Source organism: Thunnus thynnus, chromosome 1, assembly GCF_963924715.1.
Source record: "Thunnus thynnus chromosome 1, fThuThy2.1, whole genome shotgun sequence".
NCBI lineage: Eukaryota > Metazoa > Chordata > Actinopteri > Scombriformes > Scombridae > Thunnus > Thunnus thynnus.
Window position 1 is genome coordinate 37,121,289 of NC_089517.1, and position 20,648 is coordinate 37,141,936.

At 40.6% G+C, this 20,648-nt stretch overlaps 1 protein-coding gene across 3 annotated transcripts; it reads left to right on the forward strand.

Annotated features, from left to right (window-relative positions):
* The first annotated feature begins 1,849 nt into the window (after positions 1–1,849).
* fgf3 (fibroblast growth factor 3) lies at positions 1,850–18,332 on the forward strand. Of its 3 annotated transcripts, XM_067596982.1 has the most exons (6): positions 1,850–3,043; positions 4,516–4,689; positions 4,790–4,922; positions 14,474–15,822; positions 16,708–16,811; positions 17,232–18,332. In XM_067596982.1, the coding sequence occupies exons 4-6, from the start codon at positions 15,579–15,581 to the stop codon at positions 17,613–17,615; spliced, it is 732 nt and encodes a 243-aa protein (XP_067453083.1). In that variant the 5' UTR covers positions 1,850–3,043; positions 4,516–4,689; positions 4,790–4,922; positions 14,474–15,578; the 3' UTR covers positions 17,616–18,332. The 3 variants fall into 3 exon arrangements, with proteins under 3 accessions (XP_067453083.1, XP_067453090.1, XP_067453099.1); XM_067596989.1 differs by lacking the exon at positions 1,850–3,043 and having other exon boundaries at positions 3,938–4,689; XM_067596998.1 differs by lacking the exons at positions 1,850–3,043; positions 4,516–4,689; positions 4,790–4,922 and adding an exon at positions 11,954–13,529.
* The last annotated feature ends 2,316 nt before the right edge of the window (positions 18,333–20,648 follow it).

Consider the following 20,648-nt stretch of genomic DNA (forward strand, 5'->3'; position numbering starts at 1 on the left):
AGCTAGTGTGTGGTGCATGGGCAAGGGAGGAAGAGAGCTCCCTCCTCAGGGACAGGTAGGGTTACCTGGGGAGGGATCACACATACTCCCCCTCCTCCTGTTGCTGCCAGGCCACAGGAGAAACTACTACAGTGTTAGCAGCACTATTTAGCATCTTACCAGGTTTAGAGCAGATTGTCCTTTCAGTTGGTCTTGCTATGATCATACAGTTCAAACTGTTTTTTTATATTCCTATAGAGCTACAAAGACCACCTATAACATATCATACAGCCATAAGAACAGATTGGGTTAAATGTGTCATTTCATTCGGTGATAAGATTTGTGATTGGCTGGTTTGTTAAAAAAACACAGACAAGAAAACCCTCTGACATTCTTACGACATTTAAAAGTCAAAATATCCATTACTTGACGCATATTCAGAACATTTTGGTAAATATATATAATATATTCTAAAAGTTTTTTAAGTTACTCGAATTCCGTCTTCCAATCTTGTCCTTTCAGCACCAAACTGCCTCAGACATAAATTGTATACATCTCTCCACTGGTGGATGTGGTCCTTATTAACAAATGAATCACCAAGAAGCCTACTCATTACAAACTGTTTGTCAGACTATATGCAGTTTTAAAGTGATGCTATGTAACCTTTATGAACAGCAGCCACAGTTACCACTAGTGGCAATTACAAATAATGTCAAAAATAATGGATGCAAACAGTTGCTTTAAAGACATCATTAGGCGACCTCACTCAGAGCGAGTGGAATGGGACCACAAGAACTGATTTTAAGAGAACTGGATACAGTGATCCAAGATGGTGACACATTTCCTCTGATAAAAATGCTTGTAGGGCACATACATCAAGATTGATTCACTCATTTGACTCTTTGACTTAATCCAATTCTGATATAAGAATTCGAGTCATTCAAAAGTGTTGGTGTTATCATTTTACAGCTGTTACTTATTACTGTGTATGGGAAAAGGTTTTTGGGTCAGTGTGCATCATGTGACCTGCAATTCTGACTATGACCAATACTCCACAAATGCGTTCTGGGGGCTAAAGCACAGGCAGGAAACAAACATGTCTCCTGATCAGGTGTGTTTACTTTTGTGATAAAGCCATTGCAATATTTATCTGTGCAAAGTAAAATGTAGTGGAACAGTCATACTGATGAGTTATAATGTCAGTGAAGTTACTGATGTTATAACTGAAAGTCTGTTACATATCAATATCTGTGTAAGTTTTGCTACAGTAACATCAGCTAACATTAGCTGCCATAAGCTACTGGTCATACGAGACCAAGCCACTAAATACCTGAGTGTAGTGAACTGAATAGTGTGTTTTATTGCTTATGATCTCACCTTTTTTATTTTTAAGAAGTTATTCATTATTTTAAAAGTTACATAATCTGGTTTTAAAGACAGGTTTGGAGTGTTTCTACGCACTTTAAACTGTGCTCTAGGGGCAGCATTTCAGACTTAATGCAGGGACATTTAAACAAACAGTTGAAAGCTTAAAAACTTTGGATTAATATTCAGACAGGTCAAACCATTTGTCATCCAAATATATCAATACAGGGCACAGACATATTCAACAATTCACAATAATATTGCATATAAAGTAAGGATGTGTGTTTGAAAGAAAGCGTTGGGCAAAAGGACTTTCTGGGAGGGAACTACAGTCCAGGAACCAAAAGGACCAGGTTCCTGTAGTCCAAATCAGGTAAAGGATGTTGGGTGGTAATGTTAATTGTACATGTACTTAGCATCTAAGAATTGAGGAAGCACAGCCAGCTTTTTCACAAAGATACAGTTTATTATTTTTCATCAAGAATTGTATTGTATCAAACAGTGGAAGTGTATCTTTTCAAATCATTAGTGTAACTCATCACATGATACAAGCTCCTCCTCAAAGTTTCCTGTAGGTATGAAGCCTGGAAACAGGAAGTGCCTTGTGTTTATTGGAGAATAATAAGCATTATAGTGTCACACCTCCTCACTGAGGTATGCAGCTCAGTATACACATACACACACACACACACACACACTGGTCTGCTTTTCATTAGACAGCCCACCATGCTTCAACGTACATGTAGACCTCGTTAACATGTGTGGCTTCTGTCTACCAACAAATCACTGTGATTATCTCGTACCATATTCACCCAAAACACACACACATTGTAAAGTCCTTCACTTTCAGAAAAGCAGTCAGAACAAAAGCTGTGGGTTTTCAACTATGTGCCATCTGCCATTCCAACAGTGATCACACCTGCGTTTTCTTTCTTTGGTCTGAGTCAGAGGTGAAAACTTTTTGTTCACTCTGATCTGTTACAAGTTAAGAAAAGTAACATGGACCCACAAGTTGCTTAATTAATTTAACAGGAACTTGGTCATATCACCAGATTAGAGATCTCTCCTCTGCATAAGAATGCCAGAATTGATTGTTTCCTTTCAGTAGCAAAGGTAAGTCTTAGGTCAAGGTGGGGGACTGGGTTTGCTTGCCTTCGACAACCAGGGGCTACAGTCAAACTAACAGTGAAAGTTTGTTTAAACCATGATTTTTAACTTGTATTAGTTGCAAAAACATGAAAAAAAATTGGTAAGCTCTTAGAACCACCCAGTTTCGTCTGTCTCGACACAAGGTCCACTTTCAAGCTTTTTCTGAGCTTTCAACCATATCAACTCTATGGTATCACTTCATATCTTCATGAAGATTGTGAGTTGATACAGATAAAAGTTTGTAAGTAAGTTTTAAGTTTTGTTCATAAGAAGTATGAGGACTTAAAGGACCAGTGTGTAGGATTTAGTGGCATCTAGCAGTGAGGTTGCAGATTGCACCCAAATGAATACACCTCCCCTCACCTCTCCTTCCAAGTATGTAGGAGAACCTACAATGGCCACGAAACTAGTGAAAAACACGAAAGGCCCTCTCTGGAGTCAGTGTTTGGTTTGTCCGTTGTGGGCTACTGTTGAAACATGGTGGTGTAAAATGGCGGGCTCCGTGGAAGAGGACCTGCTCCATGTGTAGATATAAAGGGCTCATTCTAAGGTAATGAAAACACAACAATTCTCATTTTCAGGTGATTATAAACTAATTAAAATTAATTCATGTTCTCTCACAGACTTGCAGATAAAGTTGGCATTTAGACAAACAAGTCAGACGAGTGTACAGTTCACTGATAGCATCCAGCAAATTTAACAGAGCAATGTTTTATCTAACAGGGATCTTTGTCAGGCATTGTCAAATCGGAAACCAATACCGACTTCCCTAACATCAACCTAGTGTCTTAGTTGCCTAACCTTAACCATAGTGCCTTTGCCACCTGGAGAAATGAAAGTCATTTTAAAAATACTGGCCCTGAACATTAAAAAATGTTGTCATTAAACTGAACTTTTTCCAGAATCTTTTACTCCATGATTCTTTTCTGGCAATGGGTTAAGTGGTGGTAGCATTAAAAGATGGACTGTGGATATGAACAAAAGTTAAACTTGAGCATAATTCCAGGCTTTGGAAGTAGAAGGAACCTCTGCCTACCAAATGTCAACATCCGTCTGTTATTAACTAGCCGAATACGCGGATGAAACGAGTATCATCCAACTAAATGTGTCAATATCCATACTCGTGATGAAGGAAAATCCTCATTGGGTAGCTGTGTTCACATTGTTCCATGATAGGCTAGCCACACACAGAACACTAAACAGAGCCTTTGCAAAGTTCACTGCTGCTGTGCCACACAACACAATCTTGCCATCATCACAGCCACTCTGTCCACAGGGATTAACAGCTCACGACTCTCACTGCTTCAACCCATATCCATTTCAGGCTTAAAATACCAACTTCCGGTTAGGCCCCGCCATTCCAAGTACAGATACGGATACAGATAATTTAGTTGGTCGAACAGATAACAGATAATGGTGTACTCGTTCACCTCTATTATTAACAATAAATCCTTACATTTTATGCTGGGCAAACACTATATGAAATAAACCCAGTTTTAAACAGGAGCTGGTTGCCCCCAACTAAATTTAGAATCGAGCCAAATTTCCACCAGATTGCCTGTCATTTGACATTCAGTTTGATTCAGATTAATTGTCCGAACGATCAATAATATGGCTGTCAAACTGTAAAGAACTTGTATGAATATTATAAGTTAACTGCAAAAAGTCAAGCTACCTTTCTCTTTTTTGTCAACGTTGTTGAGGATGCGGCCATCTTGTCTGAATGAAACTTAATGGGGACTGTCAATAGTCAAAACCAATTGGTTATGACCAGTGTGAGCACCCACATCATGACCAGTTGATCAAACTGTACACAGTGAGGATAGAAGTGGTATGTCTATATTCCAGTGGGCATGTCTTTTTGCAATTTCAGTGTATTTATAGCTGCCATTCTAGTTTGGATGACAATGCTTTCTGTAAACACATCTTAAAGAATGAGATATTTGTTTTCATCTCTCTTCTCCTCTGCTTTGCTGTCTGCGCCCTAATTTGGCATCCTGCAATCTGCCCCAACTACTTCAGCATGTCACCTCATGTCAAGTGTCATTACACACAACAATGGCCCCCAGCTTAGAAAGCACAACTTCACTGAATGACAAACAACTCTGCAACCATTGGCTCTGTGCATGTGTGTGTGTTTGAGGAGGGCTCTGGAAAAGGGGCACATAGGGACACAGAGTTAAGAGTGAAGAAGGAGTAAGTGACCTTTTCTTAATTTCATAGCAAAGCAAATGCACCACTTGAAATGAAAATGAGTTTCTCATGCATGTCATGGGTAACTTTTATATTATTGCAGAAAATAAGATAAAATGCAACAGAATGCAGATAAATCATCTGCAACCCCCAAACTGATGTTGAGTGCCCAACTAAAGAGCCACACCGACCTCTAGGAAGCCTTCAACCTCAGCTGATCTTACTGAAGAAAAAAAGTGAGTACACAGCAGTCAAATTCAAGAATCCGCCATCAAAACCCCATGTTGCTCCAACTCTTGGTGCGATTAGCTCTTGCTGTATTCAGACTGCAAATTTTCTCCCACGCTGCCTCCCTCCTCTCTGCAGACTCATTGTTCCTCCCTCTCCGCCCAGACCCTTTGAATCCCACCTAGCCTCACCATCACCGGCCTCAAACTACCTTACATCCCACCTCCTCAACCTGTTTTATCCCCTTCCCTTACCCTCACGCCCTCACCCATCAACTCACCCTTCCATAGGAGGCAAGTAGTCCTCCAATGTTACAGGCTGCAGCATCCAGGTCAATATGAAGTAGCTCTAATAACTGTGATTGAATATCATCAGCCATCAACCACCATAGCTAAAGAAAAACAGCCTGTTAAATATGCAATGACGTGATTTTCTTTTCACATTTCACTTAAAGTGGAACTTAAATTAGATTTATCCATACCCTTTGTGTAAGAAAATCTAAAGTATGAAACTACATTTACTTTTTAAAAGAGGATAAAAAACATTTGTGGACAAATTTATGGAAACGACCTGGTCCACACTAAGACGGCTAAATTTGTAAATGCATCTTTTTCTCTCCATTTCGGCCCTCTGTCCAGACTAAAATGGTCTTTTCCTCCCCTGAAAATGGAGCTTTTCCAAAATGTCCTCCAGAGTGTGTAAATGTGAAAATGTCGGCTTGATGTGTAGTATGTATGAGAGACAATGGAGCTTTGTAGAAACACTATCATACTGATGACAAAACAGATGATGGCAGTAGCGCGATATTTCATTGTAAGAGAAAGAGAAAGAAACATGACAACAATGATGGCGGACGGCTTCATGTTAGTGCTGTTCTCTTTATTTTTTTTTTTAGAGTTAAATGTAGCTATCTACCTCTTTTTTCGCTGACATTGTTGTAATCTTCTCCCAGTAAACAAAAAGTCACCGCGGAAACGGAAATAGTAATAGTAGTTTCTGCTTTGCTGCTTTTCTGGCTGACTTGCTCATCTGTCCTCCACATACGCCTAGTAGGAGGAGAATTACCAGTTGGGGCGTTTTAATGTGGACGGAGGTATTTGCAGAAACAAGCTGAAACTCCTGCGAAGGACGTGAGTTGTTTTTGCTTGAAAACTGTGTTTTAGAATGTAGGCTTAATGTAGATGTAGTCCAAGCTTCAAGCATCTGGGTGGGCATTTCCCAAGACCAATAACATACTGTATGGACTGCAAATGTTAATACAAGTCCTAGTGTTCCAAGTCATAGTGTTAGCTATTGACCATTAGCAATTTAAAGATCTGTCCCTTTACAACATTCAGTATTTGGGAGGAGTTCTTAAAAGTTCATCATCCACTCGGAAAGTGGATAGTAGTTAGCCTGGCTTGCTAACGTTAGCACTGATTCCCACTTGACATTATTTTTCATGCATGTTATTTCAACACCTGCTGAGTCAGTGGCAACTTCTGCAAACTCTGTGCTGGTGATATCATCACGGAAAGGAGGGGTTCTCTGCCAGTAAAAACTACATTGGGAGGAAGTTACACAATGCAAATACACTGCTGAAATAAGGCCAAGCATGAAAAAGGGTCAAAGGTTGTTGATGAGGTTGAAATTGAGGGGAAATACTAAATATTTACCTGCATACTACTGCATGCAGGTGAATAAAAGGACTTTGGGAAACTGCTCAGAGGCCTTAGAGAGGCCTTAGAGAGGCATTAACATAGCTGCTGCATGTCGGCTGAAAGACAAAAGCAAACAGATTGCCGCCTCAAGTACCTTCAAGACAGATGTCTGTCATCTGGCCAACTAGCTTACTGAGTGATCTCAGCCTCCCTCTGAAAGGAAGGCGGTCTGCAAGAAACGTTTCAAGTAAACCTGGCCTAGTGGGAAACAGTCACTGACCATCACTACACATTATTCCTCTAGTGAATCAGTCTTTCTGTACTAAACACACAGACATGAGATTGATATCGATCTTCTCACCTTGCCCCCGGATGGGAACTATTTTGCCTGTTAACCACATCATATCCCTTTAAAGGAGACAAATAGTAGCATGGAGAACCCAGGTAAAACCACCTCATCCATCTTCCACATACTCAGCAGGTTTTTTATGCAGTGCCCCCCATGGAGCAGCCAGGGTTTGTCCTCAATTGTCCAGTATCATGGGGAAATGAGACAACATTCAATTTCAAATGACCTCCTTATATCAGCTGTTTCATCACTGTCAGCGGGAGAGAGCATCCACTCATCCATCATAAGCTCCCTCAACCTCAAAACCTGAGACTATAGATAGCTATAATGTCATTTATATGTAACTTTGCAAAAATATTAAAGCTGTAATGTATAATTACTTCCATTATCAATCAATAAAGTATTTTTTAATAAAATGCCCCCTTAATCATTTAGTCTATATATTCTCAGAAATAAAATGTCCAACTGAATCTCTGTCCAAACAGCAGTTCAAAACTTAAAAATATTAAATTTACAATGATATAAAACAAAGAAAAGCAGCAAATCTTCAAATCTGAGAAGCTGGAACCAGCAAATGTTTTGAATTTTTGCTTGATAAATTACTTTTGAAATGTTTAATCAAATCTAAATTGTTAATTTTTCTGTTCCTAACCTGGCTGTCGGGTCCTCAAGTTGGAAAGAAGACAAAAATACATGTCTGCTTTAAAAAAAAAAAAACTTTCCTTGATATGTAGAGGGAGTGATTTCTATAGTTTTGATTGATGTTTTGAGACAAACTAATAATTAGATGTTATCAGGATAGAAACACTTCAAAGACAGCCTGCCTCAGATAAACAGGATAAACTTCTGTTTAAAAGCTCAACACCACAACTAATTTACTGTTCTCCCACCTCCCACCCCCCACACACACTGTTAAAGTGTGTGTGTGTGAATGTTTTTTGTATTTTTTTTGTATTTTTTACATGCGGTAGTTTGTGTGTGCGCGTTCCTGTGTGTTTGTCTGTCACAGCCATTGATGGCCTCTAGAGTTTCATCCTTCCACAATCATTTGCCTGTTAGAAGGTGCAGCCGCTCTGCAGGCATCTGAAACCTGCAGCTAACAATCAAAGAGCTGTAGGAGTATAGGACAGACCTATCTGGTTACAGAGGGAGAGCGAGTGAATGAGAGACAAAGAGTGACAGTGCGAGAACGAGAGAGAGAGAGAGTAGCGAAATAGAGAAAGCGTGTAAGAAAGAGAAAGGGAGAAAAACATTACAGAGGTTGTTATTTTCATCCATCTTCTGATGGAATATAGCATGACTTTTTAAAGAAAGAAAAAAAAACTGTTGGTGAGGCTTCCCCAGCCTTCCAGCCACCTTTCAGCTCTTTCAGCATTTGTCTGCTCACTCACATTTCCTCTGTTCTGCATGAGAACCAATTTATAGCACAATGAATACATGGGAGACACAGAAAAGCCCTGCTGTTTGTTTTTCTCCCCTATATCCTCATAAAGGGAATCCTATGACTTTGATGTGCCAAGTGCACGTGACAGAAACATAAATGCCTGCTGCTTATTCAAATGTTACTGTTCAAATAAGTCAGACAGTGTGTTAACTCCAACACCACTGACACACGGCCATGATTTGATGAAAGCAATAATCCATTGCTAGTTCACTGTTTTGTTCAGTTAACATGCTAAAGTCTGAAAGCTGTGGGCCATTTGGTACTGCCCCGTGATTTCACAAGAACATGTTAGTGAATTAAAGATCCCACCTGGTATTCACATGCAGTCAAATCTGTATCTCTTATCTGGATAAAGAAAAACATATGTAATGAAAGTGTTAATGCAGAAAGCATTGCAGTCAGGATGAGGGCTTGCATTGTGATCAGGTCAGCCAGGTGTAAATTACATCTGTACAGTGCGACCACAGTCTTTAGAAATACAAAGCTGTGTCTTTAATCAATACCACACAGCAATTATAAGCAGGTATTTGAGTACGTAGTGTGTTCACACTGGAAAAGTGACTCAAAATGGTTGGTATGCAGACTAAAAAGCTGTTGATTTTTGAGTGTGTTGTTGATGGACACTATTCTCCCACAACACAATGCACAAAGGAAATTAAAAAGCTACGTGTCCAAAAAAATGTCCACCCCATGGTGGCGCTACAGGAAAAATCAGGGGTCACCAAAGTTAATGGGATTTATCTTCTGGGGACCATGAATATCTTTACAAAATGAATGTCAAAACATCAACTTGTAAAGAAAATGAATTCCAAAGAATTGCACTGAAAAGAAACCAAAGTAAAAACACAACTAAAAAAAACATAAGTTCCTCCATTATTTTGATGTTTAGTTCCAGTTTATATAGGATAAATATTACTCAGGGAAGTCCAGTGATATGTAAGATATGCAGAGATTTGTGGTTATTTTATTTCCTGTTGTCTCTGCTTCTATATACACACTACCTGAATCTTAACATGAAAATAGAAGAAACAGTATGATCAGTAGTGTGAATTCTATATGCCCCTGGGCACTGGTGCAATTTCAGCAATTGTGATTTTCTTGTTCAAACATGTTTGAAGAAACAGAGATGCTAGATGACAACTTCATGAATACAGTATATATTCCTCCGAAGAGAAAATGTTATTGCCGCCTATGTTACCCTTACATTATGTCTTTTTCAATCCAGGATGTGTGGCATTTTTATACCTAGTTATAAGGACGTGGTCGGGATGGATGGTCGGGTGTACCAAGCACAGAACTTTGACACTATACACTGAGGTTCAGGTCTTGTGCCCCATGTTTTGTTAGTTACTACTAAAAGCCTTGATTAAGGTTGGGGAAAGATTGGTTTTGGTTTCATATTGTGCTTCAAGTCAGTGCTGACTTTTTAATGTTCAGCTTAATTCACCATCTTTCCCTAACTTTGTGCTTTGAGTTGTCAAAGTGGAGCCATAAAATCCACGTGGATTTACATTTCCTACCTAATGTATTTGCTGATGCAAATTAAAGAGTAAACCAAAGAGCTACTATATGTGGATGGTTCACAGTCAGGCTAAAATGTCAAGACACAACAGTAACCAACTTTTCCAAAGCACTTCCATTACCAAAAAAAAATTGCAGACAAATTGAAGAGTCAGTGTTGTGTACTCCTCCACTGAAGTTTCTGATTGACTTTCAGTTCCTTTTTCCCAACAGTAAAGGAACGGCAGCAAATCCAACCAAAATTTAAATGATACAAATACCTTCTTTCTACACCATTTTCTATTTACAATTATGCCCTTTTTTCTTCGCTGTGTCCTGCTACTGTCTGCTACTGAGCCTCTTTATCACCACAGGGCATTAAAGTAAAAGCTAATACAAGTGGGAATGTTTCTTTCAATTATACTGTCTGAGTGAACTGTTATAAACTGTGACTTTCAGTTGTATTTGGAAGCTTTGGAAGTACCATTAACAAAATCAACATGGTGAAATTGAAGACTGAACCGGGCTGAGCAGAAATAAAAGAGAGGGAGAAAGAGGGAGGCAGAATAAAATAGTTGCCAATTTGTTTGCTGTGTGCTGGAACTGTACTAGACTTCTTTCTGAAGCGCCTGACAAGCAGGTGAGATCAAAGTCATGGGGACAAAAGAGGCTCAGCAGCGATTTGTCAGGAGACGAGAGGCAGCGGCCGGGTTCAGCCCTCTGATCACCGCCTCACCAAAGAAATCTGCCCATGAGAAAAAGTACAGCAGAAAGGGTTCAAAGGTCATTTTGATTTGCTCTGGATTACTGGTACCTCCTTTTTCCTCAGCTAAAAGGGGGGGCCAAGAAAAGGACCTGGCTAATAACCTTTGTATTATTGCAGAAAAGAAACTCTTTTGTGCCAAGAGGGTTTTTTGGGGGGTTGGTGGTGGGGGGAGAATTTTGGGGAGGTCAATTAAAAAAGGAGCCCTGAAATTCTTGCTTTCATTCATGGCTGGAGGAGAGAAAAAGGGAAAGTTAAAATGTATGCTTTGGGGTTTTGTGTCGGGGTACTTCACGTGGCTGGGTTTGGATTCATTTGTCAAGTGGATGGTGGCAAAAGGATTGGCTGGAAATATTTCAGTTGGGTAAATAATCAAGAATTGCCCAAAGCTTTTTTCTTGAAGGGAAGGCATTGCTCATTGTGTTGTTCTTCTACAAACAGGTGTGAATGCATCTAAAATGCATTGAGGACGCGTCAGGATCTGATAACTCCAGCCACACTGGGAGGTGGTCAGGAATGCAAGTGTGCAGTGTAATGTGAACTCAAATAGCTCCCTGGCCACATTGAAGGACCAATTAGTCAACTTTGCATTGTGCAGATAGCAGGACAAAGCTCCCAAACACAGTTGATTTGCCTCTGCCAAACAACGCGGACGAGGCTCTGAAGTCTGTACCCAAGCTGAGGCATCAAACAGCTGCTAGGACCTTCCTCTCTTGCTCCATGGATGAGCACAAGTGTTTATTTTCTCTGTTTACCTGTGGTCGAAGTTTCCCCATGGTCAAATGTGAGCAGGGGAGGAAAATCCGATCACAAGTGATCATTCAAGATGCATTCGATGCCTTAACCCTAACCCTAACCCTAATTTAGCCTCAGTACTCCATACAATAGAGGCCTTCACTGACCAGAGACTGATACTCAGTCCAATCAGGTTTGGGAAGGGTCTCAATTTACTACCACACGTCATGAGTCCATTTGTCAATATGTCTAATACCCAAGAGGATGTGGATGGATCCAAGCATAGTCAGTATTAACTCTGATCAGATGGTACATCATAACTACATTTTAGGAAATCATCAGTCCATGTAAAAGATTTACGCAATTAAATGATAAGTATTTTGGGGTATTCGATTCTGGGATTAAATTGGCCACATAATACTTTATTGTTCATGCAGGAGGTAGAGAATACTTAGTCATCACTTAGGGTTATATTAAGATTGCAGTGATTGTTGGAATGTGTTTGGCTCGTTTGGGGAACTTGGTGTCATCTGGAGGGATTTTCTTCACTTGGAGCAGTGACAGCAGGGGTTGAACTCAACTCACATATAATTTATCTATTTTCACAACTGAGCACACGCCTCTTAACCTTTTTCTGTCTAAACTAAATATAAATTCAATTTATAATGACATGACATGAAACATTCTATTATTGATGGCCAGTATCAAAGTCAAACTCTATGTAGAAACATAGCAGCAGCAACGCTGTCTGTGTGGACACCACATGCATGCAAGCCGCAGCAGTTCAGTGCTGCTCAATTAGAGGTAGGCTGTGTGGCCAAGGCCTTATGCTTATGTGGGGGGAATTTTGCTGGTTTGGGTCCACTTGTCCCCTTAGAGGGAAGGGTCACTGCAAATCAATACAAAGTTTACATTTCTATCCTGATTGGGAGTGGTCTCTTCCAGGATGCCCCAATTCACAGGGCACGAGGGGTCACTGAATGGTTAGATGAGTATGAAAATGATGTGAATCATATGTTATGGCCTTCACAGTCACCAGATCTCATCCCAGTTGAACACCTATTGGAGATTTAGAGCTGACATGTTAGACAGCGCTCTCCACCACCATCATCAAAACACCAAATGAAGGAATATCTTTTTGAAGAATGGTGTTCATCCCTCCAGAAGAATTCCAGAGACTTGTAGAATCAATGCAAAGGTGCATTGAAGCTGTTCTGGCAGCACGTGGTGGCCCAACACCTTACTTAGGGCCTTTTCACACCTGAAAGTCTGAACCAAAATCTGAATCAAGGTTCATGTTTTTGTTTCATTGTATATGTTTGATCTGGTTAGTTTTGGTTTCACATTGCAATTATGCAAGCGCATTAAAGAACTTTACATGACATACCTACGTACTGTCATCATCACCTACGTGGGCTGCCTCTCCCTATACTTGACACTGGTCTATAGACAATTCAGCTGATAGCCTTTTATTGGTTTGAATTACTAGAGAAAATGAATGAACAGATTTGTTGGCACTATATTATATTATTATACTATATATACTACAGTTTCTTTATCATCAAATGGCATTCCTCTGCCATCCTTTCATATCCTCTCTCTCTGTCATTCTCAAAATTCCTGGAAAGTGTCTGCATTTTTATGAGTGTTTTCCAGTTGACTTTTTATAATGTCGTCGGACCATATTTCAATTAAAAACTTGGTCTCCTCTCCCTGTGTGCTACCATGGCTCATTTTTCATTTTTCTTATTTCTGGTTCTGACAATAGCCTGGCAAAAGTCCAAACCATCCAAAAAATGTTTTCACACTAGAAACAAACCTCACCATGGTTCGGTTTGATCCGGACCCAAACCACCTCTTTTCATCGGACCAAGGTTCAGCTGTTTGGTCCGCACTGTGGTTCGAGGGAGGTTTCACACCTGTAATTTTGGTTCGGATCAAACTGAAAAGTCCAAAATCCGGACCAAACGAGGTTGATGTGAAAGGGCCCTAACAGACACTTTATGTTAGTTTTTCCTTTCCTTTTGTCACCCGTCTGTATGTTTCAGCAGAGCAGAGCAACTCAGCCTTTCGGAATGTTGGATTGGAGTTATTTTCACCCGGGCAAACATTTTCCGGGCAGAAAGAACACATCTGTGAGATCACAAAATAGCTTTGAAGATGCAACCTGCTGATGAATAACAGGTAAAAAACTTTTTTAAAAATATACCGGATGGAGTGCTGAGGTCACAAATGGGGCTAACCCTAACTCCGTGAACTGCAATCCTGCACTAATGTATCTGGATAGAATATCTGAAAGAGGCCTAAAATTTGGCTTTAGCGCCATTTCAAAACTGAATTTTTAGCCTTCAACATTAAAAACAACACCACACACTCTTCCTGATGTGAAGAAGAAGATGTGTGTGTGCATGTGCCTCACAAATTGAGAGCGTTTGCCCTGCTTATTGCTGGGATGCTTTGTGGGCGGCGTGGAGGGAGCGTAATTAAAATAGTTTCTGAGAGAAACAGCACACCACATCTGAGGTTCCACCCTCTTCCAGCATTTAACCACATCAAGAGCGTCTCACTTAGAAATGGCCACCAGAACAACCTCTGATACACACGGCCTGGCTGATGTTTTGGTGTGTTGTCTGACTTGCAAGGGGTCTCGGAGGCATAATGTGCACACATTTGTAATTAAAAGAGCTGCCTTTTTCTGATCATCGGGGTAAATAAAGTGACAGAGGCAGCTAGCTGGGTGATGTATGGGAGGGGAAGACAAATTAACCGTTGACTCTCTGGGGGATTCTCAGCAGAGGCCTTCATAGCAGCAGTGGAGCAGCGCCAAAGGGCAGAGAGATTTGTAGATGATGGTGCTAATTACCAGAATGCAAACCATAATGCGACCAAGATGGAAGCAATTTAGGCAGTAGTCATTTAGCCTGCTGCTCTTCCGCCCACCGGCTGCTGCCTAGCCAGAGCCGGGGCATTAGGATGGGAAAAGTCTGGGACAATCCATTGCTCGGGTGAAGGATAAAGAATAACGCACAGGAGAGAGGTTGTGTAGCGTGGGGAGCACATGGAGAGAGCCCTGTGGGATCACTGACAGACCATTCATTTGTCTTTGTTTTTCCATCTAACTTCAACAGAAACGACCCATAGCATCAGTGGGCAATGCTTACAAGTCAAGAGGAAGAAGGAGCGTATAAATGCTTGAGAGCAAAGAAGGACAGGAACCTTTAACTGCTGAGACAAGAGGTTGAGTTCGATTCCCAAGTTGATCTGCAGTGGCGGCTTGTCACCACCTCTGGAGGAACTCTGTGGATCTATGAGTCACATGCAGGACTGTGCTGCCATCAAGGAACTCTGATTCAACGCAAATTACAAATTACAGAAACTTGATATTGACCTCAGCCTGTCATGAAGGTTTTACTGTGTATGCTTGGCAAGCACCTGTTAAATGGGAATGGATGTATTTATACATTAGGTAGAAGTGGACCACCCAAAAGTCAAAGTGCTTAACATTTTTTGTTATATCTTGAAATATCAGGGGTGATGGGAATAAGTCAGAAATTTGGAAGATAAATTGTGTCAGAGTGGGCAAATTAAATCCTCCAAAGTGAGAAAGTGAGAGAAACCAGGAATAATTTACCTTAAAATGTCAGTTAAAGAAACTTAATTGAAACTGTTGTAGTTTGTAACGTTTTTTTAGGTTAAGATAGAGTATTCATTTATCAGAACATCCAGCAACAGTCTTACTCCTCACCTGTTGCTGTGCCTGGCGTTGGCTCAGCCCGCCTGTATAATTTGGGATGTCTAATTGCTCTTTTAGGATAGTTCAGAAGAGGAGTTCAGAGGAGAGAGCTGTTCCGCACTCAGCCACTGTGTAATTTTATCCACGCCGCAGTCTCTCACTTCACACAGGGCTGATACCTTTTGCCTCCCCCTTTCCTTTGTATCAATTGGTCGGAGTTCAGCCTATTGTCGCCACAAGCTTCTTTTATATCTGCGCTCAGTCTGAGCAGAAGCTCTCAGTCAGATCCACAGGAGGGATTTCCAGCAGCAGCAGAGGCAGAGGCGAGGAGCGGATCCTACCTCGGGGGCGGCTGTGCTGTCAGCGGTGTCTCTCGGCTCGGATGTGCGCTGGGCTGGAGCTCTCCAGCGTTGGGGCCCCGACTTTTTAATGGGACCCCGAGAGCCGGGCAGGAGTTCTCCGTTTTTTCGCCACAATTGTCGCTCCTCGGCCATGCCACAATGCTGATGATACCTCTGCTGGTGTTGCTGAGCCTGTTGGATCCCGTTACTCCCCGGGCCCGCTGCGCCCCGGGCCAGGCTTGCGACCCCCGGCAGCGGAGGGACGCCGGGGGCCGCGGAGGAGTGTATGAACACCTCGGAGGAGCGCCGAGACGAAGAAAACTTTACTGCGCTACTAAATATCATTTACAAATTCATCCTAATGGGAAAATAGATGGATCATTGGAGGAAAACAACCCATTTAGTGAGTATTCATTTGGTTTTACGCACAGGGAACAGCACCTATACACGAAAACTAAGATATGTTAATAGAACACAAGTTGCATATTTTTTTGTATTGGTCTAAAGGATCAGTGCCTTTTACCAATTTTAATTTAAACATGAGGCCATGTTGTTAAATAAATGTTTTTTGAATGTAGATTTGTGAAATGAAATAAAATGACAGAGCAACAGAGTAAAAACATGTCTCAAAAATAGGCTCTACTTAAATATATTAAAATATACATTAATTTGTATTTTTTGAATTATGTTTTTTATTGGTTTTGGTCAATCCATATTAGTAAATTCTGATAAGATTAATCTATTAGGATCTTTCAGAGTTTCACCGTCAGTTACTCAGTGAAGCGCGTCTGTGGCAGGCTATTGACTTCTATCTGCGTGTGTGAAATCATGTCATTGCAAAGCTACCGACATGCAGGTTCATCTCTATTAGAAGTATCAGCCAAAGTATTAACATCCAGGCGGGACAAAGGCGCTGTCCTAACGGATGTATTTATCTAATCAGCGACCATTAGGGCCTTTCTACAGCGCTGAATAGGCCATTGACTAATCAAGCACTGATTAAAAAAGCCAATAAACATTGTAAGTAGAGCGACAAGAGGTGGCAGATACGACCGGAAATTAATTCATTTAGCCTTACTTTGAACAAGCCTTAAGTTTGTTTGTTTTTGCTGTTGCTTTTAATGTTTTAAATTTTATTTTAAACTTCCAGGAAGTGTTGATTGAGTATTAAAGAATATACAAACCAAAATCAAATGATCTTTAAAATAATTGTAACCATTATAAATCTTATATTAAACATGATCTCATGCAGCATAATATAATTGCCATATGTTTCTCTGTATTGCAGGCATCATGGAAATCACAGCAGTGGATGTGGGTGTTGTGGCCATAAAAGGGCTTTTCTCTGGCAGATATCTGGCCATGAATGATAAAGGACGGCTGTATGCCTCGGTGAGTACAGATGTCACCTCATCATCTCGTTGTGTCAAGCATCTTTGGGTCTCTTGAAATGCGCTATATAAATCTAAGTTATTATTATTGTTTTTATTATTTTCTAGTATGTCACCTTTACTTCAACATTTGTAGCTCTTTTCTGACACTGGGCCAGAGGCAGCGGGTTAAAGGCCCCCAATAAAACAACATATAAACATTTGGTTTCATGCTAGAAATTTTACCTGCTGCAAATGTATGTTTATCTGGTGTAGACTGTATTTTTCTGTGGCTGATCTGGTGTCTTATAGCGGTGTCTTTTGGGCTTGTAGGAGCCCATGCAGAGCTGAGCAGAGTGGAAACACTCACAGTGAATCAAAAACATACGGCAAGCTGCATGACAAATGTGGCTCACTGTTTCCTTCCTTCTCATCTCCCCAGGAAGTGTTCAACAAAGAGTGTGAGTTTGTGGAGCGGATCCACGAGTTGGGGTACAACACCTACGCGTCCCGACACCACTCTACTGAGCAGCCGTTGCCACCAGGGGGCAGCAGCAGCAGCAAGCGGCGAGCCAGTGCCAAGCGGCAGTGGTACGTTTCCATTAACGGGAAAGGCCGGCCACGGCGAGGTTTTAAAACCCGGAGCACTGACAAAGCCTCGCTTTTCCTGCCTCGGGTATTGGGTAACAAGGACCATGAGATGGTGAGGCGGCTGAGAGACAGTCCAAGCGCACACCACCACACGCATCATCACGGAAGCCGTGGTGAACGCCGGAGACGCCGGCATCGTGCCAGGAAAGGCAGGGGTCGACGGCCAGATGACTGAGCAAACTGTTAGATGGGGAGCTGACTATGGTTCCTCCAAACATGGACCCCTAATCTCAGTGCATACTGTAGCTTCAATGCAATGGAGGATGTGGAAAAAACAGTTGGGATCCTGCCTTCTGGATTAGCCGAAGTTTCTGTTGTTGACGCAGAGAAAAAAATCCATAGAAGAAGAAGGAAAGACCTGAACAAGGCCACCCAAATCCTCTGATTGAAGAGACTTTAAAAACACACACACACACAAAGTCAACCCATCTGTATAATCTTCTATTTACTGATGTCTAACTTCTTCAAAATGCTACTGTCTTGTAACAGATGTCTTGTTATAGCTGATAACTTCCAAACTATTTTGTAAAACTACTTTTGTACGAGCTGTCGTAGAACTTCACTCAGAACGAAAAAACTTTATAAGAGCTGGTTCTATTGTAAATACATTATGCATGTACAGTGACTTTATAGCTTTTCATTTGTCAAAAGCTGAGATGACCAACAGAATATAATATTTTGCTATGTTTAAGTGCTAACAAACACAACGGATATTGAAGAGAGGACTCTACACAGCAAAGCACTTTTTGTCAGATTCACATTAAGAAGCAAAGAGAAAATCAGCGTGAGATGGGATCCGGTGTGTTTTTGTGACACTCTTACAATGTGATAGTCTACTGTCTGTAAACTGAAAGAAGTACTTTGTATATTTTACTAATGATATGAATATTTATTTGGTGCCTGTGTTGTAAGTTATTGATAAGACTATTTTCTGCATTTTACCAATGTTGCTATTTGTTTCATAGTTTCCACTCACCTGTTCCCTCTGGTTCCAACATAAAACACAATGGTACTGACCCAACAAAACAACTGGCTAATTTGTTCCATGTGACGATTTTTCTTTGATTTGTTCCAACAAGTTTTCACAGCCATAAAATCTTATTATTTTATTTTTAAAATAAGTGTTTTTTGTGGTTTAGTAGAGAGGTAAACGCAGCTCTATACACCAGCTGCGGACACAAAAGCTGAATGTTGTATTGTTTTCTTTCAGAGTGACTTCATAACATTTGATTCCATTGGAACTTTAGCTTCTGTAGTGAAATATTGCAAATGATGGTTTGACATTGAATATGGCAACATCCCTCTAAGTAACCAAACCTAATTAAAAAAAAATATGTAAAAAGAACACAATTTTCAAAATGCTAACACCACCCTTCAAGAAGCCTTAAGATGAAGCAGTTTTTGAGGTATGAAAAATGAAGATTTTTGAGGCGACAAAGTCACTGAGTCATTTCGGGTTTTTTTTCCCTGTTCTTTCAGCCGCTGCTCTTTGAAGACAGTGTCACCTGAAACACACAATAGGACATTTTGTTTTTAACAAAAGTGTAAAACAGCAGGACAAACCCAATGTATTTTCCCGCTCTTCCTTAACCATACACAGCTAATGTTTTTTAACCCTTCCACCTCAGACGATAGAACTAGATTTTAATTTAGTTCAACTTTAAAACAGCAGTTACAGCTATAATTGACTGTGAATAGCCAAACCTAAGGATTATTAACTTTACAAGGAACTTTTAGTATTTAAAGATATGTAGATTCAAATAATGACTTGTGGGAAAATCGGTTCTATATTGTGTAGATATTCCCACCGAGGATTCAATACAGAGCAGCCTGTTGTGCCTTATTCCTCCTGCATAGAGCTGTAGTAGACAGGTGTGGTTGTTACACTAGGTTAGCTAGGTTTCTTACAACATGGGGGGGTTGTGCACTCATAGATGTAACACCCCCCTCCGTCTCTCTCTCTCTCTCTCTCTTTCCCTCTCTACATGCGACATTATGCCTTCTTCTCTGCTGCAGCTCATTTGTTAAAGTGCCCACCTGTTGCTGCAACACGGCGGAGCAGAAACTACAAAGACGACCATCAATGCAAAATTCATCACAAGCAGCATTTGGACTCTTTTGGATGTTCAGGTTTTGCCTTGCCTCACTCCCATCTATAGGTAGCTGCATATAAAGCCTTGTCATTCTATACCTGCGGGCTGGGGAGGCTTCCTGGCCCGGACAATAGCTCCTCCCAAGGGGGGCCTGGGAAGCGATGCCGCCTGAGACTTTTGGGCTTTTTTTTGAAACACCGACCAAAAGCCGCAGAGTCGATAAACAAGGCAGGCCCTCCTGAAAGCAGAAACTGTGTCATACAAAGTGTAACACCTTTGCTATGGCTTGTTATGAATGCCAAACTCTAATATTACTCAACAGGAATGCGGGACTTCAGAGAGGTTAGGGCCTTTTGTGGCCCCTCTCCCTGCCTGCCTGTTTCATTTAGCAGCATTTATCTTCTGAATCTCTTCCTACATGCCCTTTCTATCTGTAACATCCTGCTGAAGGATTTGCCCTACTAAGATTTATCAGCTGGCCAATAAAAACGACATTCATCTACGATATCCGCTGGACTGATGGGTGCAGGGATAAGGACTCCTCAGAGAGCATTTTGACTTGAATTACATAATAGCTAAATAGCTAAATCATTCTTAGCCCGTCTTTCAGAAAGGGAAAAACAGAGGATCTTTTTCACTGCAGCGTCAGTGAAGTGGGAACGAATGGGACACATGTTTGTCCTTCTAGGTGTTCCTTAGAAAATGTGTGTGTTCAATTAAAAATCTATTTCAGAGTTTATCTGCTACCACTTTGTAAGAAGGCACTTTTTATAAAGTTTTAACTTTGGCTTAATTGATCATTAACAAAGCATTTAATAATACTTTATAGATCTACTGTAATTGATCTATTAACATGATGAAATTTTGGGCTCCCAGGTTGCAACAAAAGCTATTTATTAACAACTCATTAATCATTCATTAATGAATTATGAAAATGTATAACTTCAGTATTACCAAATAGAAAGAATAAACAGCAGTCAAAGTGACTTTTCACAATCTGGAAACCTCAAATCCATTCTTAACAGCTTATATTTATGCCCAAAACATGAATAAATGGCTTATTAACCATTAATAAAGCAATTATTAACAACTTATAAAACTCTTTTCTTTCTCTC